General features: G+C 28.8%; 2 protein-coding genes across 2 annotated transcripts; both read left to right on the plus strand.

Annotated features, from left to right (window-relative positions):
* The first annotated feature begins 43 nt into the window (after positions 1–43).
* LOC114395957 (protein NRT1/ PTR FAMILY 7.3-like) lies at positions 44–5,682 on the plus strand. Its single transcript, XM_028357822.1, has 5 exons — positions 44–157; positions 1,673–1,799; positions 1,973–2,190; positions 3,452–4,005; positions 4,595–5,682. The coding sequence occupies exons 1-5, from the start codon at positions 131–133 to the stop codon at positions 5,460–5,462; spliced, it is 1,794 nt and encodes a 597-aa protein (XP_028213623.1). The 5' UTR covers positions 44–130; the 3' UTR covers positions 5,463–5,682.
* Positions 5,683–19,025: 13,343 nt separating this feature from the next.
* Positions 19,026–24,613, plus strand: LOC114395221 (protein NRT1/ PTR FAMILY 7.3-like). The gene is made up of 5 exons (XM_028356943.1): positions 19,026–19,148; positions 20,482–20,608; positions 21,239–21,456; positions 22,502–23,055; positions 23,581–24,613. The coding sequence occupies exons 1-5, from the start codon at positions 19,122–19,124 to the stop codon at positions 24,449–24,451; spliced, it is 1,797 nt and encodes a 598-aa protein (XP_028212744.1). The 5' UTR covers positions 19,026–19,121; the 3' UTR covers positions 24,452–24,613.
* Positions 24,614–25,578: the final 965 nt, after the last annotated feature.

The raw sequence follows: 25,578 nt of genomic DNA on the forward strand, positions 1-25,578 counted from the left end.
TGATCTATATTCTTCAATTTCTCATCGATCCTTTTGCAATTCTCCCTTGCTAATACTCATTTATTAAAAAATATCTCTTCCACCCCAACGGTTCACATTCCCAACGTGCAAAGACTAATTAACCACAGTAATGGGTTGTTTGTGTTTTATTAAAAAGGTCAGTTTAGGTTATTATTCTACATTTTTTTTTTCTTTCAAAATTTTCATTTTGGTAGATAAGGTGTGATCCTCATTGGTTTTCGTCAATGCTTTTTGGTCCAACTAGTTGAAAGGATCCTCTCTTGATCTAATGCATGCATGAATATTGTGAAACGTGTAAAAGCTCCCCAACTTTGGAAAGTTTGCCTATCTTGATATAACACGTGTACCATTGCACGAGGGTTGCAAATTAAATGTAATTCGATTGAAACTTCAAATGAATCATAAAAAAACTCGAGGGCATGCATGTCGTTTGTTGAATACAAATTTTATGATATGATACAAATATTATTGAAATGTCAAACAAACCAATGCTAATCAGTGCATGCATCGATCATGATCTTGCTTGCCTTCCCACACTTCAATTTCCTAAATGAATGAAATTAAAGAGATAATATACGTTGTCACGGATTCATGTTTATTCTTCTTCTTTTTTTCTGAACAATTGTTCTTCAAATTTATCATTCTCTCTCTCTCTCTCTCTCTCTCTCTCTCTCAACCTTTTCCAAGACATCTTTTCTTGCAAATTAAATCGCAAGCATGGATTGCTTAATTATATTATGATTTCATTTATATTTTATTAAGAGTATGCACTTCTCAACTTTTTGAATAGGCCTTATTGTTGTTATTTTTCTGTTGACTATTCTGTGAAATGTTTTATGTATACTTGTTCTTTTCCCAGTACTGCCTGTACATTCAATTTTGTATGCATCAAAGTGGAAACAAAATTCATTCAATCTGAGCATGCATGAATCTTTCCCTGCCTTCTCTTTTTTTTCTTCTTTTTTCATTACCAAAATATCACATCTGGGAAACAGTGAATGATCACTTATACACGTCAAAACAATAGAAATTTTTCCAGTCCTTCGGTAATAATATTAATTACCTTAAAATAAAACTACCTTCTTTTATATGGTTATATTTTTCTTGGTTTATATTTTAAATAAGAGTTTTCCAAATAGTGAAACTTAACTTAAGCTTGATTTATTTCCGGAATCTAATATATACTTGAATTTATTTTATTTATTTAAAATGAAATTTCTAAAAGCTTATTTTGTCTTAAAGTTAAACTAAGCTTATTTAAAAACTTATTTTATGAAAAGAATTTTTAAATAGATTAATAAATTTACATATAAATAAGTTAAACTGGTTTAAATTTTTATGTAGGCCTACATTAAAACAAATTAAAATTTAAAATATCAAAATAAAATTTTATATATCATTATTATTATTATTATTATTATTATTATTGTGCATAAACAATTAGCTAGCATAATAGATTAAATTTTTATGGTCTATTGTTTTGATTAATTTTTTTGAAAAAAAAAACATCTTGAAGTTATGTGATAAATAATAATACAAGTCATATTAGACAGTATGTCGTATTCCCTCAATCATATTAAAGGACATATAAATATGTTCTAGCTAGGATTCTGATCAAACTAATATCTAATTATTTTATGACTATATTCAGGACAAAATCAAGGGAAAGGTGAACAGAGACAACGAGGTTTGCACGTCGGATGGAGCTATTGATAGCCATGGTCATCCTGCAGTTCGAAAAAGAACTGGGACTTGGACTACTGGAATTTTGATTTTAGGTATCACTCAACTCATATAATATTTAGAGTTATAAATTTTAATCTTTCAAACTTTTGGAAAAATAATACAATATATTGAGTCATAATTAGTACATATGTACCCAATTTTTTATAAAAACATTGTGATTGAGTCGTATTTATTTGTTTGTTTACTCCGTTACGTACTCTAACAGTAAACCAAGGGCTTGCTACTTTGGCATTCTTTGGAGTTGGAGTGAATTTGGTGTTGTTTTTGACGAGAGTGATGGGTCAAGACAATGCTGAAGCAGCCAACAATGTGAGCAAGTGGACAGGGACAGTTTACCTCTTCTCTCTTCTTGGAGCCTTCCTTAGTGACTCTTACTGGGGAAGGTACATGACCTGTGCCATCTTCCAGGTCATATTTGTTATTGTAAGTTATTTTTATTGAAGCAAAACAAAAAGCACATTCACATATGTTAAACAAAAAACACATACACAATATGTTTACAGGAAAGTTGATAAAATTGATTTTGAACTAAAATTAGATTTATGTTTGAATGTTTTATTATAAAATTAAATTAAAAGTAAAATTCAATATAAAAATTTGAATTCAACGTATAAATTATTTAAAATTGTTTCAAGAATCAATTCTAAATTATTCTTCAACGTGACCAAACATGTGAAAATGTATCTAGAATTAATTTTGAACTCAAAATCAATTATTTAAAGTTAAATCAAACACACTTGTAATCACACTTATACATTTTAATCTACCCTTCAGCAAAAATCTGATCTTCCTTAAAGAACATGATTTGTCAATTAATATTGCCCTAACCTAGTTCATTAAGGCTTAATATAGTGTGCATGGTTTTGATTGAAGTCGTCATAATTTAACATAAGTCATAACAGACAAACTTCTAATTTTGACCAAATTGTGGTTTGGGACTTATCACAACTCAAAACCAAACTTGCTATAATTAGTAGTATCTTTCATCTTAAATTTTCATATTCTGTTGCGTCATCTTTGCCTATCAGCTTACCGAATCATAATGACTTTTTAACTAAACAATAATACAAAAGTTAATATCAATTTGGTTAAGCAAGTTTATTCGATCTATACAAAAGAACTGCTATATATATTAAATTAGTAAATTCCAGTTTGGATGCAAGTTTGAAAAACTAGAAACCTTTTACCAACTAGGTCCTCAAAGTTTTAATAACGTGAGCAATCACACTTTTGACTTGCTTTGGTAAAATATAAATGCTTTTGAAGGAGCGGAAAACCGGTGGCATAACTCTTTTAAAACGAGGAATCTATTTTAGACAGTGAAATAAAAGTTACAGTTATTGATTAAAAAAATAAATATTAAAATTTAAACAAATACATAATTAGTTTATTATACATATCTTTTTGATTCATATAAAAGATAATGTGAAAGATTTATCATAAATCACACAATTTGTTCAACCGATGAAGTTGAATCCTTGACAATTTATTATACAGTTTAATCGTAATTGCAATTATTAATTAAGTTTTCAATTAATTAATGGTTATAACTCTTGACACGAGACAATTAGGTCTAGACACTTTATGATGAAAGGTGTGCGTGAATAGACACGAACTTGAGCAAGAGTTTGATGTCACGATATCTGTGTGCTCAAGAGTATTACTAATGATTTTCATATGACAGGGTTTGGTTTCATTATCATTGTCATCTCACATATCCCTATTGAAGCCGAGTGGTTGTGGCGATAAAGAATTACAATGTGGATCACACTCATCATCCCAAACGGCTTTGTTCTATCTTTCCATATACCTAGTAGCTTTGGGAAATGGAGGATACCAACCTAACATAGCCACATTTGGTAGTGATCAATTTGATGAAGGGGACCCTAAGGAACGACTTTCGAAAGTAGCATTTTTTAGCTACTTTTATTTGGCTTTGAATCTTGGCTCACTCTTCTCAAACACCATATTGGATTATTTTGAGGATAAGGGACAATGGACTTTGGGATTTTGGGCATCAGCTGGTTCTGCTGCTATTGCATTGATTTTGTTCCTTTGTGGCACACGAAGGTATAGATACTTTAAGCCTGTTGGAAATCCTCTACCTAGAGTTGGCCAAGTTTTTGTTGCAGCCGGAAAAAAATGGAAAGTCAAGGTACTAAGTGAAGAAAACCTTTATGAGGATGAAGAGTCCTCTCCCAGTGGAAGGAGAAAAATGCTCCACACCGAAGGATTTAGGTGTGTATATCATTCTCTCTCACACATTGGATAATTTGCTAATTATTCCTTAATTTTTTAGGACTATGTTTTTTTTGTTAAAAAAGGTTATAATTAACAAGGTTAGAACCTAGAATTTTGTACAAATTACTTAAACTTCTCGTCACTAGACCCATTTTAACAAGTTGGAAGTTGGTTAGTGCGTTAGACAAAATATAGATATAGTATGTACTATAGGTCAACCCTAGTAGATTAAGAATATGTTATTTTTATCTATAAATGTTAATTTTTGTTAGTGAGAGAATTGAAATTCATAACCTATCCTTTCTTCCTTCTCTTTTTATCACCAAATCAACATTATACCTTCTAGGTTAAGAATATGTTAATTTGTTAATGAGGTGTTTGGAATTATATATGGAATGTCTATATATCACTATACTCTAAGTTTTATGCTAAAAATTTATGTCTTTGAAAGCATTTAAACAAATTATAAATTGTCAGCATACTTTTGAAAAAAATAAGTGAAAGGATACAACGCTAGTTTAATTCAATTATTTTTTAAGAGCTATATGTTACCAAGTCATGGATGAAATTTATACTGATTTGTCAGGTTCTTAGATAAAGCAGCATTTATCACATCAAAAGATTTGGAGCAGCTAGAAGAGAATAAACGCAATCCATGGTGTCTATCCACTGTGACACAAGTAGAAGAAGTGAAGTGCATTCTAAGACTACTCCCAATTTGGCTATGCACCATAATGTACTCAGTTGTTTTTGCTCAAATGGCATCACTCTTTGTGGTGCAAGGTGATGCTATGGCCACTGGAATTTCAAGTTTCAAAATCCCTCCAGCAAGCATGTCCAGCTTCGACATTTTAGGCGTGGCATTCTTCATCTTCATCTATAGGCACGCCCTCGACCCTTTTGTGGCCAAAGTAATGAAATCCAAACTCACAGAGCTTCAAAGGATGGGAATTGGTCTAGTCCTTGCAATCATGGCCATGGTCTCAGCAGGGTTGGTAGAGAAATTCCGGCTGAAGTATGCAATAAAAGATTGTAACCAATGTGATGGGTCAAGTTCACTTTCAATTTTCTGGCAAGTGCCACAATATGTGCTCACAGGAGCATCAGAGGTTTTCATGTATGTGCCTCAATTGGAGTTCTTCAATGCACAAACACCTGATGGATTGAAAAGCTTTGGCAGTGCACTTTGCATGACATCAATATCACTAGGAAACTATGTGAGTAGTTTGCTTGTTGCAATTGTGATGAAAATCTCCACCAAAGGTGACATACCTGGGTGGATACCAGGGAACCTAAACTTGGGACATTTGGACAGGTTCTACTTCCTCTTAGCAGCACTAACAACAGCTGATCTTGTGGTCTATGTTGCATTGGCTAAGTGGTATAAGTCTATCCAGTTTGAAGAAAACGCTGAAGAAGACATCAAAAAGGAAAATCATGAGGTTATGGTGTAGAGAGATATGTATTACAAGATAAATCAATTGAAGTCCTGTTTTAATAATGGAGAAATCTATTATGCATTTCTCTTGTTGAAGCAGAAGAACTAGAGATTGTATTCGATTATGTATTTCAAATAATACAATTATATTTGATATTAAAAATATTTTGTTTTGGTGCATACACTTCATCAAGATTATTATCAAGTAGTGGAAATTCTGAATATTACCAAGTGTAACACTCTGGACTTTAGTGGTTTTATTAAATAGCTTATTGTATCATTTTTTAAATATTCATTTCATACCTCTGTCTATCATTCTCTAATCCCTTATGATAATGCTTCTGAACTTTCTAATAAAATCTTGGACAATATAAAGTATAAACAGAGCATTAAAAAAAAACAACTGTTGTATATATATTAAAGTTAAACAGCTGGATCCACTGGCAGCATAATATTATAGAGGACTTCACACCTTCAAGGACTCTTCTTGCCTAACCACATTTGGCAAATTTGGCTTTGCCTATTTAACTGTAATTAACATTTCTTTTCCAAATTAAAATTACTGTCGTAGTCAATCTATCATGTATATCCAAGATAGTGGAAACCACACAATTGTCTTTTTGCAAATTCTCAAAATGCAGAGTCAGATACCACAAAATCACTAGCAAAAAGGAATCAGCTGCTTCTGCCTATTAATTTATTTAGTTAGGGAACATTGCAGTATTGCACAATCTCAAGCATTTCTTTTCATACATTCGCAAAACGATAAGGAGGAAAGTTCACCAAAAAAAACGATAATGAGGAACAGTATCGCTTTGTTTATTTATTTCTATCTATAAAATTTCTGCACATTATATATATATTGCACAATCTTAAGGGACACTTAAGCCAATTAACATAAGAAATCGACAAAAAACAAATTCCTAATTCAACTTAGTGGCGTAATCTAGTTGTGCTTATGGTTGAAATTTTACATTGATGAGTCAGAGATATCCGCAAAATGGTAAGTGGAAAACATATCTGCTTATTAACTTCTATTTTTTTCTTATATAGTTTGCCAGCAATGACCAAAATTAACCTTGAGGATTCCTTTTCACCATTTTTTATTTATTTCAAATGCCTTTTCACTGAGTAATGTTGGGTAGATGTAATTTGTGTTTAGTACAAGAAGTCAATTTTTTTCGCTGACATAATAATTTAAACTTCAAATTTTTATTAAGAGAAATGTCTATGTTTAATATTTGATTGTATGTAGAACATGATTATTATTATAAAAAAATATTGGGTCTTGGACTTTTTTTTTATCGGTAAAAAGGTCTAAATGTGTAATCCCATCTGTCTTACTAGTTTAAGTGGAGTGGGATCATATAATTAGAATTAAGAAATACTTATTTGAGTCAAGCATCCAATCACGATTTGAGATCCTTTTACCGTTAGATTTTACTTAAATTTATATATCAGATTCAATAGACATAATTCTTAATTTTCAACGGTTGGATCGTTTATCTAGATTGTGAGATAAACTGCTTGCAGCAACAACTCTATATATTTTTGGAGTTTTTTCATCTTGTTATTTCTAATTTGCAAGCTTTGGTGCTTGGTTTGTTTTTGGCTAATATTGTAAGTAATATTTGTGTAGTAATTGGAGACTCTTTTTGTATTCTCTTTGATTATAATAAAGTTATTTCTTTGATGCTGTAGGATCCGTAATTTTTATTTTCACTATAAAGAATTTTTCTCGTTAAAATCTTCATGTATGTCTTATGCATGTGTACGAGTTTGTGGTTTTTATTTTTCTGCTTTATATTTGTTAGTACCCTACGCTGATTTTTACACGTTGGAGATATTGTTTTTGCTGCTTATTATTATTTATGTTGGTAGTATTTCCCATCAGGAAAATATATGTGAAGAAATATGTTGTAAAAAAAAAAAAGTTATGTAAAGTAAGCCAAATAAATATTGTGGTGAGTGCCTTTCACGTTTCACTATCATACTGGAGCCAATTTGGACTAAAAACCAACCAAACAAATTTGGACCTAGTGAAAAGGACTTGGTGCATTTGACCAAATGAACTCTCTTTTCTAAAGTTGAGGATTATGACATTGACTTCGTGTCCCCTGTCTCCTCAAAGCCAAGTTGAAAGCTTTGACGTAAAAACAAACAAACAAACAAAAAGAAAAAAGAAAAAAGAAAAAAAAAAGGCAAGATAGAGATAGAAAAGGTTAGAGAAGAAGAAAAATAAGTTGACAAAATTGAATTTCGAGTCATTTCCTTTGTGACGGAGTTTTTCTTTTTATGTTGATATTTTCGAATCAAAAATATATAAGTATGATTAAAATATAATTGCGCAAATTTTTCTTTTTGGATATAAAAATTGTTTTGTTGAAAGAATTCCTTTTCTTTGTAATAAATATAAATATAAACATTAGAGCCGCTTGCTTTTTGCTAACCGAAGTTCTCTGGAGTCGACAAATATTTATTTATACCGCTTTCAAGATTAATTAGGGTCGTACTATATGAACTAAAAAGAAGTATTTGGTTAAAAAAAAATAATTGAATACTAACTTAATAAGTAGTATACTATATATATATATATATATATATATATATATATATATATATATATATAAATGTTTATAAAAGGTTGACTATGTTTTAAGTACTCCGTTTGTTAAATACAATTTTTTTGTTAAATTTTGCTTTGTCTATTTTATAGAATATCTCGATGAAATCCAAATATAAAATTATAATTGTTTTCATTATTTAAAAAAAATAAAGATAAATATAAAAAATTTATAATAATTCACACATTCAACTTAACCAGTCTAGATAACTCTCTTGATAATCTTTTCATTATTTATAATTACTAAACTAATATATATATATATATATATACCCTAGAAAAATGTAATATATAAACTATATGGTTGGGCATGCTCATTTCAAATATGTCATTTTCATTGACAGCTTTCCTAATTAGAGATACACGTAAAACATGATGTTTTGACAACTGTGTGCCATGTTATTGGATTATGAATGACCGTGGCATGTGATTACAAGTGTCCAACTTTATCACGCTTCTTCCAAATTTCCTTCCTTACATATTTATCCCAACTTTTCCTGTGAAATGGAACCCCCTTTTTTTCACATACTATTTGTAAATCCTAAGCATTGACAGTCCGATTCTTCTATATGTGCGAAGTTGTTTCTGTTGCTTTGCTTGTGATTAGGGATGATATTATAAGGAAAAACGTTATTAAGTGTCGGTATCTTAATTAACATCAGCAAACTTAACACCATATTTTAATACTAAATTGAATTTTTCTTTTTTTCATACCCTTTATTTTGAGTCAAGTTAATATGTTTTTAGTTCTCATATTTTTTTTTATAAAAAAATACACATTTTTAGATTTGATAAAGAATTAAATTCACATCACTTTTAAGTAAATTTAAGAATTAAAAACTATTTAATTTGTATAAGGATTAAAACTAAGTTTTAAAAATATTTTGAGTACAAACATATATTGCTCTAAATTAATTATAGTGTAATAATTTATATATTTAAAAATATTTATGTATTATAAATGTTAATTATACATAAATATTTTTTATAATGTTTATAATAAATTACTAATATATAATTATTATAGAGTTTTAATATAAAAAATTGGAAAAATACTTAACATATATTCAGTTTCTCTTCTATCCCACTTCTATCTCCTTTTTTTTTTTTGCTATCTTCATTCTCATGTATTTATTTTATCTATTAAGTTCTTTCTCTTCTTTTATTTTTCCCTTTACGACACAAAATAAAATCACAAATATACCAACAAGGTTAGATGTAATGAAAGAAGCTAATCATTCAAAACAAAACGAAATTAAGGTTTGAATCAATTGATGAAAAAAATGTCCACATTTAATATTCAATTATGTCTCAAGCAAAATTTCCTAAAAAATATAAATGACAAAAATAAAAAGAAAAAAGAAATGTACAAGTATCATTACTTTTTTTTAAAAAAAAAAAAATACTAGCCCGTAGCCACTCTATGTTGCCTTCACCCAAAAATAAATTATTACCTCTAGGGCTATGCAAAAAGGATAATTAAAAAATCTAACCAAACTAAATTAATTATTTTATTTTATAAAGTCAATTTGGTTCAAACTAAACCATTTTGGTAAAATAGTTTGGTTTATTTTTTATGAAATGAATTCAGTTCTTTTTAAGTTTGGTACCTTCCAGTTTGGTTAACCATCTAGATCTTATGCACATGCATGATTTAGTTTTTACAAAATTGAACCAAACCACTTTATGAAAATGGTTCAATTCGAACCAAATCAATTTCAAAAAAGTGATTTGATTCATTTTTTTCCTCAAAATTATCTGATTTTTTAAATTCTATTTGGTTCAATTTTAAAATGTTTTGGTTTGATTTTTTTTTCACGCCCCAATTCACCTCCACCCAATCGCAATATTGTTGCACCATCGTCTCAAACAAATATAGTTTGTTTGAATTAGCTTTTAATTCTACTAAAATCAATTTTAAAATCACATCTATCTATATATGTATTATATATAAAAACTCTTTCTTAGTTCCCGCTCAAAGTCTTCTTGACCTACCTTATGTAATTGTCATTTTTTTCACTCTTAATTGCATTCACTCTATATGAATTCCATTCATATTAACTATTTCTCTACTCATCAAGATGATAACCTCTTTCCTTCTCTCACTCTTTCTTTATATCTTCCGTCTTGAACCTTCATTTTAATTATATTCACTCCATAGTAATTCCATTCATGTTAATTATTCTCCTATCCATCATGTTGATAACCTCTTAATTCTTTGTCTCCTAAAAATTTCACAATAATTATTACATAAAATATTAAAGTTGTAGGTTAAGAATGTGGAGGAATGTAACATTAAAATTTAATTAAGACCACAATTTAGGTGATTTATGATTTTAGGTATAATGGATTTAAAGGAGTTATAATTTTTTTCCAAATAATGAAATTTTACAACAATTATTACATGACATATTAAAGTTGAAGCTTAACACTATGAAGAGGTGTAGCATTAAAATTGAATTAACACCATAAATTAGGCGATTTGTGATTTTAAGTATAATGAATTTCAAGGAGTTACATTTTTATTCCTATTTAAACAAAATTATTGATGTATTTTTATCTTTATCTTCCTCCTTTTGGTATCACTACTACATGGTAGTATTTTAAAACTCGGACGAATCAGTCGGTTCGATCAGTTCAATTGAGAACCAGACTTGTGGTCAGTCTGGTTATGTCTTCATATCAGTCATGTCATTGACCCGTGATGATGTCATCAACTCGATCATAAAACTGGCAAATCCAAAGACTCAGCTCGTCCGATTTAGTGTTTGAATGATATTCACGTATTTTTTTTCAATGGTAATTTACGCTCTCTGATATGCTTTTCTCTCTTTGTACACTATTGCATGTCAAAGTCCTACTCAATGCCCAACATCTACTGTTCATAGTGAAATTCACACTAGTTGGAATTAAGTGAGATAGAGAAAAAAAATATATATATTCATTTTTTTTTGTATGTGTTGGTTTTGACATGATGATGCCTCAAAATAACTTTGATCCATTTTCTTTTTATAAGTAATTAATGTTATAAGTTCTTTTATTAGGAAATAGATCAAATATCTTTTGTCTATTTGTCTAAAGATCCAAATGATATGACAATTTTTTCAAGTGGAATGTTGAAAGTAGCTGAGTTTTATTGGCTAAAACCAAATCATGAGGCTTTGTTACACGTTTTGGAAAACAATAAATTTGAAATGAAAATTGTCGATTTAAATAAGAATGAAATTCATTATCATATAGATATACATAATTCTGATCCAGGAGACACTAAAATTGTTTATGAAGATGATGAACATTCTGAAGAAGATAATGTTCAAGTTTTTTATCATCTTGAAAAGAAATTGAGCTCTCATCAAACAAAATATTTGTTGTTGATAAGTTTTAAGTCATTGATTATTTTTAAATTGGATAAAATATGATTTTATATATTTTTTAAAACTTTCAACTTCTTTTACTCTTTTTTAGTTTTTGGAAGCTAAGTTTTATTCTTTTGCATGTGTGGTCGTGTTGCCTTAGGTGGACTGACAAAATGCTACTGGACTTTTGGATGAAATTTTTTTTTAATATTTATGAGATTAAAAGAGGATAGTGTCATTCAATTTAGTGTGCCTAAATATGAGCAAAGAAAAATACATGTTATTGTTATTAAAAATTACACTTAAGTAATAATTTTAAAATTCATATTGTCATAACATTAAATATATTTATGTTTCAGTGCTTTGAACAACCCTCGTGAAATTCATTGTTGTTGTTAATAAATAATGGTTAACCATTGTTGTTTTCAATAAATTGTGGTTTATATCAATAGAATAAGATTTCTTTTGTTGTATCTGTTTCATAGTTTAATATTAAAAGTAGTTCTCTTATGTTGTCAATAATTCATTTTTATTCAACAATATTAAACTATTTTTTGAAAAAATATATAATTTAATTTAATATTAAAAAATCATATGGATAACTTAACTGGTTAAAGAAAGAAACAATAAATAAATAGTTACTTCAAATTTTTTATTTTCACTATAATTTAGGAGTAAGAATTGATTTTAAAAAGGTATTCAAACACGTTAATAATCTACGCCGTTTAATTTTGATGATACCATTTTAAAATGATAGTAAAATGCACGCACTACACCATCGAAGGTCATATTAAGATATTATTCTCCAGTTTTTGTTAAAATTTTCTAAATTTTACTTGCTAACTTAATGTTGATATTGTTTTTTTGTTCTTAGTCAAAGCTCTGATATCATGTAAAATACTTTGGCTAAAGTAACAAGTCATATCAAAACGCAAGGTTATGACTGGCACCATATTCGAGTGACATATACCTATCTTGCTTGAGTAGCTTGTTTTTATTTTTCACACTTTTTTAACTCAAGTTCATTTACACCTCTGTTTATAGATATTTATAGAGAAGAAAAATGAGTGAGAAAAGTCTAAATATATATAGTAAACAATACGACATGATAAAAAAGGAAAGTTTAATTATTATACAGGTTTCTGAATTTTTATCAAATTTTTAATTGGGTTTCTAATTTTTTTTCTTTCAATTGAATTTTTGAACTTATGTTTATTTTTAAATTAGCTCCAGCAAAGATCGAATATGGACGTAATTAAATAATAAACACAAGTTTAGAAATCCAATTGAAAAAAAAATCATTCAAGGATCTATTTAAAAATGACAAACATAGTTCAGGAACATGCATGATTAAAAATTTGTCAGCCTATTTTCATCTCTGCAAGCTTATATTTTCACTTCTGCAAATTCTGAACTCGATCAGTATTCTTAGATTCTATATCTAGTTTGAACGTGCAAGGATGAAAACATTAAGTCCCATAAATTATTTATCATTTTTAAATAGGTTCCTAAATATTTATTGTTTTAATCGTGTCCCTGGATTTTATTTATTTTTTTAATTAGATAGTTAATTAGTTAAAAATAAATACAAGCTCAAAGATCTAATTAAAAATTTAATGAAAGTTTAGGAACTTGTAAAGTAATTAAACCTTAAAAAATAAAAAATAAAATATATTAATAAGATTTTTTTGCATCACATCATTTATTACTTTTTTTTTTTTACTTTCTTTTATCTTTCTCTTGGTTGTGGCCATTTCCTTCTCACAAAGAAAACGTGAAAAAGACATTTAAAAAAAGTGGAGTAATGCAATTGCAAGGTGCATGCGTCCAAACTAGTATGAGCTAAATCATGATGACATTAGAAGAAAGTTGGCGGAAGAAGGCGACAACTAATAGTCTATATCGGAGGCAATTTCGACGACACAAATTTGACGCACAACAACATAATATAACCAGGAAAGCAATCACATTAGCCAAATTGGTCTGTCTTAGTGATGCAACAAATTAACTGAAACAAACAAAATCTGCTTCAAACGTAGGACCGACCTAACGGCCAATAACAACCAAATCCTATGCATCAGATTCCAACTTGTTTTAAGTTTCATGTATTCTTTTGGGAGTAAAATAGTGAGTGATGCACTAAGATAATATAAAATTATTTTATATTATTAATTAATCATAAAATATTATTAACATAATTTTAAAGATAATTATTTTAAAAATCAACAAATTTATCATATATGATATATTATAATTGGATGATAATATAAAACTTTTTTACTGTATATCATTTATTTTCTTTTCTTTTAATTATAAAAACTTAATTTGAGGTCTTATTTATTTTCATTTTATTAACTCCTACTTAAAATCTTTTATCCTCTGTTTTTTAATGTAATCGCAGTTTTTTTTTTACGATAATGATGAGAATCAAACTTAAGTTTTCACTAATTTGTTTCATCCTCTCATTACTAAGTTGACCTTAGTGGTTAGTATTTTTCTTTAACTCCAAAATATGATTCAATTTATTTGTTTATGAGGTTACAAGATATTTTTTTATGAAATACAATCTTATTTAATTAATTAGGAAAATACTATTACAAGCAACAAACATTCTTATGAATATTTAATACAAATACTTGTTTAAGACTTAAAGTCTGTATTATTAATTAAACTAAAATAATCATTTGTCAATTATCAAGGAGGAACAATATATAATTTTATTTATTATTGTTCCAATTATACTTCTCGGTTTTCTACAAAAGTATATTACAATTAAAATATTAATATGTGTTAGAAAACTCATTTTGTTAAAAACTAAAGATATTTGTTGTAAATATGTTAAGTCTCACGACACATAATTGATTATATGTTTGTGATATAAAAAAAATTACAGACATACGATTATGCCTTAGGAGGCATAATTATTTATATGCCTTTTCATTAAAAAAAAGGAAGAGTTTTCATAGGAAAAAAAGGGGAATAAATTATTTTTAATTGGGCAATTAAAATGAAAATTTAATAAATGCTTAATTTTTTTTATTCTTACCTACTAAATAACTTTAATTTAAATATTTCATTTTTCACATCAAACAAACAATTTTACTTTCTACTCTCTTCTTCTTCTTCTTCTTCTTTAATCTCTTTTCATTTGTCACACTTTATTTTTATCATTCCACTCTACTGAAGGCAATGTAAAAATCGACTTGTGGCCATTTGGCTTTTAATTAAAACTGAATTAAATATAGCCGCTCTGTTTGAAAGCTTTGAAAAGGCAGATTTGTATGTCCGCAAAATGATAAGCAGAATAAGTTATCGCTGATATTTGCGCATTCATTTCTACAGTAAAAGCAAGTTGCACCATCTTATAAAAAGCAAGCTTTTCGCTTTCGACAACCAATTGCACAATAAAGTAATATAAGACGTATGCCAATTGAATAGGGCGCGTGCCTTTCAGAGTTCATGCATATACTAAAATCCAATTTGGACACAAAATTAACCTAACATTTTGCTAAATTTCAAACCAATTTTCAGGATGACACTGACTTTGTTCTGCACTCTGTCAAGCTCAAAGCTTTGACTTAAGTTCTCAAATTGGAAATTACAGAACAAAAGCTTAAAACAAAGAGACGGGAGAGTAGTGGAAAGGAAAGATAGAATAGAAAATGCTGAAAGTTAGGGAGGGGGAAAAAACCAAGTTGGCAAAATTAAGTTATATAAATTATGTTATTAGTAAGAATATTTTTGAACTCGTTAATTTTGTCTTTTTGAGACATTTCATGAGTGTGTTTGGATTAATATTTCAAATACTTTAACTAAAATTATTTTATTTTCAAAAATTTTGTGTTTGGATAAAAAAAATTAAAATTGTTAAGGTGAAAGAAAATGAATGCAAAGAGAAGAAAATATATTTTTGGTGTGCTTCTAAAGAGAAGAATATTGATGCGACATGGAAAGTCACAGGGGAACTAAAACACAATAGCGTACACTACTACAACCGACTACATCATTTAGTCAACAATACAAGGCATGACCCAGGCGTGAAAGAAGAGTCACGAGTTCGAGAATTGAATTTCTGGAACTTTCAGATTAAAAAGAAAATAAAGGTTATAAAAGAAATACGCGAACATTTTGAAAGTTCATTTATCATGAAGAGAATTTTAATTTTTCACCTTTTAGAAGGAAATTAAAATTCTACATTTTAGTTATTTAAAATTCTGTTTTAAAATTCCAAAAATTTAAATTCTTCATAAAAAACATCCAAATAATGAATTTTATATTAAATAAATTTAAATTATTTAATAAATTACTTTCTTTCGTTAAAATTCTCTATCTAAACGCACTCTAATTAATATTCGACAAGAAAATTTAGTCACTTATACAATTGAAGAGTTGATCTTAATTACCTTTATTACTTAATTTATATAACTTGCCCTAATTAAGAGTAATAAATTATTTCATTAATATGAAATTAATTTGATTCATCTTTAAATATGCACGCAAGAAATCTAATTTTTAAATGAAAGTTTATATTTTATCAAATTTTAATTATAAGTTTTAATTTTGATTCAAATCAAATTGATCTGAAATAATTCAATTCTAGATTTTGGGTGCAAACTTTATTTTTATACGTATTTCAAACACAACCTGAATTTGTAAGACTTTTGAATTCTACGATGAAAAAAAGATTGTAATTTGTAATTAAGAGTTAAAAATGGAGTTTGTGACAGCTAAAAATGATCACAAATGACATTTTTGACAACTAAAAAAGCTGTCAAAGATAACATGTGTCACAAATTGTTTTTGATAGATTTCAAATAGTTGTTGGTATTGATCCTTAAAAAATCATCAGAAAAGCCTTAACATTTATTGGAGGCTAAAAACTGCTACTAATTACATTTTTAATACTTTTCAACTAGCAATTATTGATAGCTTTTTAGTTAAGGCTTTTCTGACTATTTTGGAAATGATAAATGTGAAACTCAAAGTGAGAGTGCAAGAGAACAAGAAAATACTATGGAATGCAGAGTGCAAGAAAACGCTTCCAACTACTTCGAATTCTAAAACAAACACAACCAGAGAAATATGAAATCAATAGTGCATAGAGGAGATAAAAACAAAGAGTGTTACAAATTCTTATAACTTGAGAAGACCATGGTGAACGGTGTCGAAAATCAAAAATCGAAAGATGAACAAAGACAAGAATATACAACAATCTAACTTGAGAAGGCGAAGAGAGAAGACAAGAGTGCTAAGGATTTTTGTTTTTGTCTACAAAGAGGGCCAGGGATTGTAGAGCATGTTATTGATTTTTAATTCTTTTTCTATTTTTAAAATTTTGTATGTCTAATAATCACGTGTCATCTTAAAATTATGGACACTGAAGGTCATTGTGATACGGAACATACTTGTAAGCACTTCTCAAAGGCATTCCTAACGGCTAAATTATTTGTCATAAAATAAAGCATTTTTGACAGTTTCTTGTAGTTATCACAAGAAAATCGTCAGAAAATTCTCTCTCTCTCTCACACACACACACACATATATATATATATATATATTTTGTAGTACTAGTTGTTGTATATCTTCTAAATAGTTAAGTATTTAATAAGTAAATGGTATATTTTTAGGTATGTGGAAAATATTGCTGACACTTGGAACATTCCTATATACAATTAGATACACGTTTCACCCTACGCAACTTTATTTAACTGCGATCCAGCTCATAGTGTCTTAAATGGAATATCTAGCTCATAGTATGGTGTGCTCCATCGACATTCCACGCTAAAGGCGCAATCTTCACCCCAACAATTCCTTAGTTTGCACAAGTTGCATAGCAAGCATTCCAAAATGATTTTTTTTTCTTAATTTATAAGTTTCTCCAAACAATACGTTTGTTTGTTTCGTTTGCTAAGCTGAGAATTTTTTAATTATATGAAGACATGCATAAACCCAGCCCTTACTGATACGTAACTTGCACCATATTTCCTTCCAGTAATTATGGCCAGATTTTTGTTGGAGATTCTACATCTCCCAGTATATGGCTAAAGTAGAGTGTATACATAAATAAAGTATATATAAAAGGTCCAGTAAATTGTGTCGCCTGTATTAATTCTTTCAACCGTATTTCCCGAAGAGATTAGTCAAGTATTCTTTCTCTTAGTTCTCAGGCACTACAACCAAGTAGTTTTTAACAAGTTTCTTCATATTTAACCAAACTATGTAAATTTGAAGGTAATTGATAACTTTAGATTATCATTTGTTAATTTGAGATAAATGACACTATAATGTTTTATAATAATTGAAAATAAATGAGGGTTATAAATGCAAGCTTTTCATTCTCTGATCTTTGTAATGAGTTCATTTTTAGGCTTTTATGGGCAACTCCAAGACTTGTTATGAGCTTCTTCCCCTTATTCGAAATGAATGTTAGTTAGTGTTTTTTTTTTTTTTTTCATTTTGAGAAGGATATTAAGATAAATTGTGTTTTTATATTCTCTTTCTGTACTCTGTTTATGCAATAGATAAAGGCTTCCATATTTGTGCACATATGTTCCAACTTTTTTTTAATATTCAATTTACCGTCTACTTTTGTTTTTGTGTCAGCTACACTCTTCAAGATGCAAAAAATTGATAAACTCTATCTTTGTTTCTTTTGGATAAGACTATGAATTTCAGGTTTATTGGATACACCAAGTTGCTTATCTGTTTGAATGCCTTGAAGTAGTCTTGGCTCTTGATAACATTCTTGTACAATGAATCATGCAAGAGACGAAGTTTAAAGTTAAGTGATGGACGAAGCTTATTAGACGCATCAAGTTATTGTCTTCTATTTAGACGATACAATGAGACGATACAATCTACTTAAAAATATTTGTCTTTATATATGTTTGTTTTGTTATCATTAAAATCCAATGTCAAATGTGCTAGACCTGATAATTACTTTTTATAGTAATAATTTTTTAAATATTTATTATATGAAAAATCTTATCTCCAAGTTTGTTATAATTAATTAATCAATTGACGTAACATTATTTTAATTTCATTATAAGTTTCAAATTTGTGTTTTGAATATATAACTGAATTAAATACTTAAAAGAGAAGTTTTATCGTATATAATAGTTGTATTCTATTTGAACATGATTACCTTTATTAGAAGATATTTGTGATTTAGAGAAAAAAAAATTATTTGTTTAATAATAATTAAAAAAGTTAAATAGGGATAATTATAATTAATAGGAGCATAGAATTGATTAATTAAACATCCATATTTTTTTATAGATACATGTGTATAGATAGATGCTTGTAAAGGTAATTATTATATAAGTACATTTTGAATGTTGGGCACGTATGTTTCAAATATGTAATTATCAGTGACAGCTTGCCTAATTAGAGTACACCCAAAACGTGATACTCTATCAAATTCATGATGATTGTGATATGTTATCAGTAATTGATATGTATCCAACTGTATCACGTTTCTTCAAAATTTTCCTGTGAAACAGCCAGAGACACCTTCTTTAATTTATCTGTCACTTTCTACGTGTAAATCCTAGCCATTAAATCTCCACCCAACTTCTATAAATACATGCCCATAGCTTCATGCAGATATCTCTAGTTATCAATCAAACTCATTTATTCAAAATCTCTTCAACACTTCCAATCGTTCAGTTCTCGTCTTGCAAGATTAGTCCCAGTAATGGGTTGTTTGTATTTTCTTAGAAAGGTTAGTTATTATTATTTTCCATTTTTAAAAATTTTCTTTTATTCTGGTAGATAAGGTTTTATAGAGAGGGGATCCTCATCGGTTTATACTCACCGGTGAGTGTTTATTTATCTCCTCTTTTATTTTATTTTTTCTCTTTTGCTTTGATTTAATGCACACATGAATGGGAACTGTGAAAGCTCCCCAATTTCTAAAAGAACAAAATTTAGATGTAATTATTTATGTATTTTTAGTGTTTTATTTTAATCACAAATAGAGATTTACCTTGAAAATTAAATGACAACGTTAAGTGCTGAATTATATTGTGCATATCAGTAAAGTAAATTCCAATTTTAATTAGAAATGATATAAAAATATCTAAAGAACCATATCTAAACTTTATCCCTTCAAATATCTTGATTAATATGATGACATGTATACCACTCTGTAAGTGCCACATGTGTATAGTTAGTTATATTGAAACTTTAATTTGGAGGGCAGCAAAGTCATGTGCTGGGTTTTGCTTTTATGCGTAATGCGTAATACAATTATGATACTTACATGAACAGTGTGCCATGCACGTGAAATTAATTGTCATTAAAAAGAAAAGGTGACAACTTTTATATATATATATATATATATATATATATATATATATATATATATATCATCCATCATATTTTTCTTCTTAATTAATTATCTCTCTTATTTTATTCAAGTTGCTGCATAATTTCTCTCATAATATCAAACTAACAATACTTATCAGTGAATCGTGATCTTGCCTTCCCTAAATATTGCAACTCCCTCACGTGTAAAAAGACAATATATAACCTATTTATTCAATGAATTTGGTCGATCTTTTAATCTTGCTGCCTCACAAGTCCAACTGATCTTTTCAAGATATTTTTGCTTGCAATATCGTGAACATGAATTGCTTATGACTTCATCATTTAAGTTTTATGAAACGTTTTAATTACTTCCCTACTTTATTGAACATGTCTCAATGCACATATACAAGAGATGGAGGAAATGTTGGTGCTTAAGATGAAAAGAACATGTTCCAGCAATACACTTCCTTGAAAAAGAAAAACAATATGCTCGCTTCGTTCCAACATATTTGTTTATAATTAATGTATTGATAATCAAAGATTGTTATATACGATAAATTTACTGTTTTTATATAATCATACTTAAGATGATTTTTTATTAGTTGATAGTATGAAAAAATTTATACTGATGATTAAAAAAAATTAAACTCTTAAATAAACTCTATGTTGTAACTTAGCAAGATTAATTGCGATCAAACTGTAATAACTATTATAATATTTGATTTTCTTATGACTAAATATTTCAGGACACGATGGAAGAAAAGGTAAATAAGGAGCACCAGGTTTGCACATCGGATGGAGCTATTGATAGCCAGGGTCATCCTGCAGTTCGAGAGAAAACGGGTGACTGGGTTGCTGCAATTTTGATTTTAGGTATCACTCAAATCTTCAACTATACAACCAATAAACTATATCTATTCTCTATTTATAAATTAGAGAACACAAGTAGCTAGAGAGTGAAACTCTCATTTTCCTTACTCTTTCTGTTAGTTCATTATTTACATTTTTTTCCCTTTGAATATGACTTTCACCCGCAATCACTGAAAGTAGATTTTTTTTTTCTTAACTCTCCTTATCGTGCCTATTTTATTTTAAATTAAATTAAAATTATAAGTTATAATAAAAATTTATTAATAAATTAGAAAGTTTTTTTTAAAATGAAATTTAAATTTATCCTTATCTAATGTGATCTATGTCATATTTATTTATTTTTAAAACATATATTAAAGTAATAAAAAAAATCTTCACATTACAAAAGTTTTAATTTCTTCTTATCTAATATTATTCATGACTTTTATTTTGTTTCATTTTGAATTATGATAAACAAAAAATCAATAAATTTAAAAGTCTCCTTACCCTCTGAATGCTTTTATTTAAATTTCAAAATACATAATCTTTTGTACGTGATCTTTATTAAGTTTTGTTTGATAAAACATTAAGAAAAATTGTGATTATAATTGAGTCATATTTATTCATTTGTCTACGTTGTTATTTGTGTGTTAGTGAATCAAGGGCTTGCTACTTTGGCATTCTTTGGAATTGGAGTGAATTTGGTGTTGTTTTTGACGAGAGTGATGGGTCAAGACAATGCTGAAGCAGCCAACAGTGTGAGCAAGTGGACAGGGACAGTTTACCTCTTCTCTCTTCTTGGAGCCTTCCTTAGTGACTCTTACTGGGGAAGGTACATGACCTGTGCCATCTTCCAGGTCATATTTGTTATTGTAAGTAGTTATCCATATTGTACATACAAAAGCTATAGCTAGCATCTAATTAATGATCTAACTTTGGACTAATAAATAATATGTGTTGTCGGATTTATTGATGTTTATGGCTAAGTTCAATTTTTTTAAGATATATCTAATTAAATTTTAGGATACTGAAGATAAAATATAGCTTCTTGACTAGCAAATACCTCTAATATATGATAATAATGTATGTCAACATTGGCACGGAGTGACAATGGTGAGTGGAGTACGACATTTTTTTTGTGCATGACAGTGGTTGTGGTTACAGTGTGATGCTACTCGTCGCTGTCGATGGAAAAATGATGTGTCATATGCCTTCAAATTTGTGTATGGAGCCACACTTAGGTCCTACATAAGGATATATATTTGGTCATGGTTTCATCCTTCTCTTGATTGTGGGAATGTTCACTCCATTTGGATAACAAAACATATTTTTTATTGACAATAATTAAATCCTATAAACAAAGCATAAAGCCTCACCAAAAAAACAGAGCACAAACCTCACCCAAAAATAAACAAAGCATAAAATCCTTACCAGTTCTTATTTATTATTATTTTTCTATTTTTTAGTCTGTTGTTTAAAGTTATAATACATAAATTAAAAAAAGAAATTAGTTTTCTCATTATAATAAAAAAATTAGTATTCCTTTATTTCTGTTATTTATTACTTTGATATTTCATATATCATTGTTTCTTTCTCCGTTTTTGTTATAAGGATTTAATTTAGAAAATAGTAATTAACGTTATAGTTTTAAAATGAAAGTTAAATAGAATTTTTTCCCCAAAGTGATAAATAAATATAAAAAAACAAGGATAATAGCAATTAATAATTTTTTATCCTGAAAACTAGCAAACTTAATGTAGCCCCATTTTTTTACTTTCCATTATTTTTCTTGATAAACTAAATTCATAATGTATAGACAAATTTTCAATCTAAAGCATTTTGAGACTAATATTCACTGTTAATTTATATTCCAATATCATTTTGTGTTCATCAGAGTTAATATGTTCTACGTAACAGGGTTTGGTGTCATTATCACTATCGTCTTACATATTCCTACTGAAGCCAAGTGGTTGTGGAAATAAAGAGTTACCATGTGGATCACACTCATCATACCAAACGATTTTATTCTATGTTTCCATATACCTAATAGCTCTAGGAAATGGAGGATATCAGCCTAACATTGCTACATTTGGGGCTGATCAATTTGATGAAGGAGATACCAGGGAACAACATTCAAAAATTGTATTTTTCAGCTATTTTTATTTGGCTTTGAACATTGGGTCACTCTTCTCCAACACCATATTGAATTATTTTGAGGATGATGGACTATGGACTTTGGGGTTCTGGGCTTCAGCTGGCTCTGCTGCTCTGGCATTGGTTTTGTTTCTTTGTGGCACACGAAGGTATAGATACTTTAAGCCTAATGGAAACCCTCTTCCTAGATTTTGCCAAGTTTTTGTGGCTGCTACAAGAAAATGGAAGGTCAAGGTGTTACAAGATGATAAACTTTACGAGGTTGATGAATTCTCAACCGATGAAGGGAGAAAAATGCTCCATACTGAAGGATTTAGGTACGCATATAATTCTCTCTCTCTCCCTCTCTCACATGCATTGGGTTTGCTAATTAAAACTAATATTCACCTCAATATAGCACTTTTGTGTAATTCTCTAATCAAAATTAATATTTCTTATTAATAACTAAATGGATAGTGATTATTACTAATCGTGTGAATCAAAAGGAAATGTTTCAGTAATATAAATTTGAATCCCGACTATTTAATTGCATTGAAAAAGAGAAAGAGAGTTTTATCTCTCATAGTGATCCTGTCCTATTTGAACAATATTGTCTCTTTAGAAAGATGTATACTTTAGAAGTATTTTAACAAAATAAATATTTTAATAACATTGTCCATTTTTTTTATAAGACACAAGTTATACCTTTAGAAGGATTTTAACAAAAATTCAGATTATAATTCATTAACATATTTATTCTAAAATACAAGTTAGAGTATAGAGTGCTAGTATAGTCCAATTCGTTTTTTAAAGAATTAGTTTATGTTAGCAACTCACTGATGGAATTTGCATTGATCTTGTAGATTCTTAGACAAAGCAGCATTTATCACATCAAAGAATTTCAAACAAATGGAAGAGAGTAAATGCAGTCCATGGTATCTATCCACTGTGACACAAGTAGAAGAAGTGAAATGCATCCTAAGACTACTCCCAATTTGGCTATGCACCATATTATACTCTGTCGTTTTTGCTCAAATGGCATCACTTTTTGTGGAGCAAGGCGATGCCATGGACACTAGAATATCATCTTTCCACATTCCTCCAGCAAGCATGTCCACCTTTGACATTCTAAGTGTAGCAATTGTCATCTTCATTTATAGGCGAGTTCTCGACCCTCTTGTGGCCAGAACAATGAAATCAAAAGGACTCACTGAACTTCAAAGGATGGGAATTGGTCTAGTCCTAGCAATTATGGCCATGGTTTCAGCAGGATTGGTGGAGCACTTTAGGCTAAAGAATGCAATAGAAGACTGCAATGAATGTAAAGGGTCTAGTTCACTTTCCATATTTTGGCAAGTGCCACAATATGTGTTTGTGGGGGCATCAGAAGTTTTCATGTATGTGGGTCAATTAGAGTTCTTCAATGCACAAACACCTGATGGATTAAAGAGTTTTGGTAGTGCACTTTGCATGACTTCAATATCACTTGGAAACTACGTTAGTAGCTTGCTTGTTGCAATTGTGATGAAGATTTCTGCCACAGATGAGATGCCAGGATGGATCCCAGGAAACTTGAACAAAGGGCATTTGGATATGTTTTACTTCCTCTTAGCAGCACTCACCGCAGCTGATCTTGTAATATATGTACTGATGGCTAGGTGGTATAAATATATCAAATTTCAAGGAAACAATGAGAATGACACCAACAAAGAAGACCCTGAAGTAGGAGTGTAGAGAAATTACAATTTTCAGGGTATAGTGGGCTCTTTGTTGTGATACTAGAGAAATTCAATTTTGCATTTCGCCTAGTGGAGCAAAGATACTACGAATTGATTGTGTTGGTGTATTATAAATAAAATTGCTCTATATAATAGAAAATATATTTGTTTTGGTGCACATGTTGGATCTCCATTCATTTCAAGCTCATCTATCTTCCACTAATGTACCTTAATGATATATGTAGTTTGTATCATCAACTAAGTGTTTGTTTGAAAAATAGTTGAATCCAATGCCAATGGACTTTCAAATGAAAGGTATAATATAGTTACTTTAAAATTTTTGCATTGAAATACACAATTTTTCTATTCAACGTGATTTCAGCTCTAATCCAAACATACCTTTAACTCTCTTATAAATAAATAATCAATAGATGAAAATGTATAATAATTTTATATTTATATAGTGTATGAGCAAAGATCTAAGATGTAATTAGTCACTCTTTTCTTGGGATTTGTATTCCTATGTGATGGAGCTTATGGTTGGGTGGGATACTTGTCAAGATATATATTTTGACACTCAAATTAGTTGGTGCTTGATGGTGTATAATATAATGCATATGTAATTTGTGAGACCCTTTTGTTTATAAAATTAATATGCGGGTAAGTCACATATATGTGATCTAATCTAGTCTTAACACATCTAACTCACCAAAAAATTCAAATAGGAGGTGTTTGTTGAGTTTCTTAAAATAAGAAATTATTTTGGTAAGAAATCCCACTATTGGAGAGAGTTTGTGGGGTATTGTAGGTTTCTTTGAAATAAGAACAATTTCTTATATAAAGAACGCTTTTTAGCATTAAAAACAATATTTTCTTTCAGTCAACCAACATCAACCTAGTACAAAAGATATAAAAGATAGTTTCTTAAAGTTTCTTATTATTTAAACAAAATTGTGTATAAATATCTTTAAAATGACACGATATCGTGGAAATCACATAAATAACTTTACATATTAAAAAAACTTACTTAAAAAACTTACATTAAAGATGTCTTAAAGATTTTAAAACATCTTCTGAATGTATGAATACATGATTTTGATAATACCAAAGAATAATCAAACAAGGTTGCTTTTAAGATTACTT

Source organism: Glycine soja, chromosome 18, assembly GCF_004193775.1.
Source record: "Glycine soja cultivar W05 chromosome 18, ASM419377v2, whole genome shotgun sequence".
NCBI classification, from domain to species: domain Eukaryota; kingdom Viridiplantae; phylum Streptophyta; class Magnoliopsida; order Fabales; family Fabaceae; genus Glycine; species Glycine soja.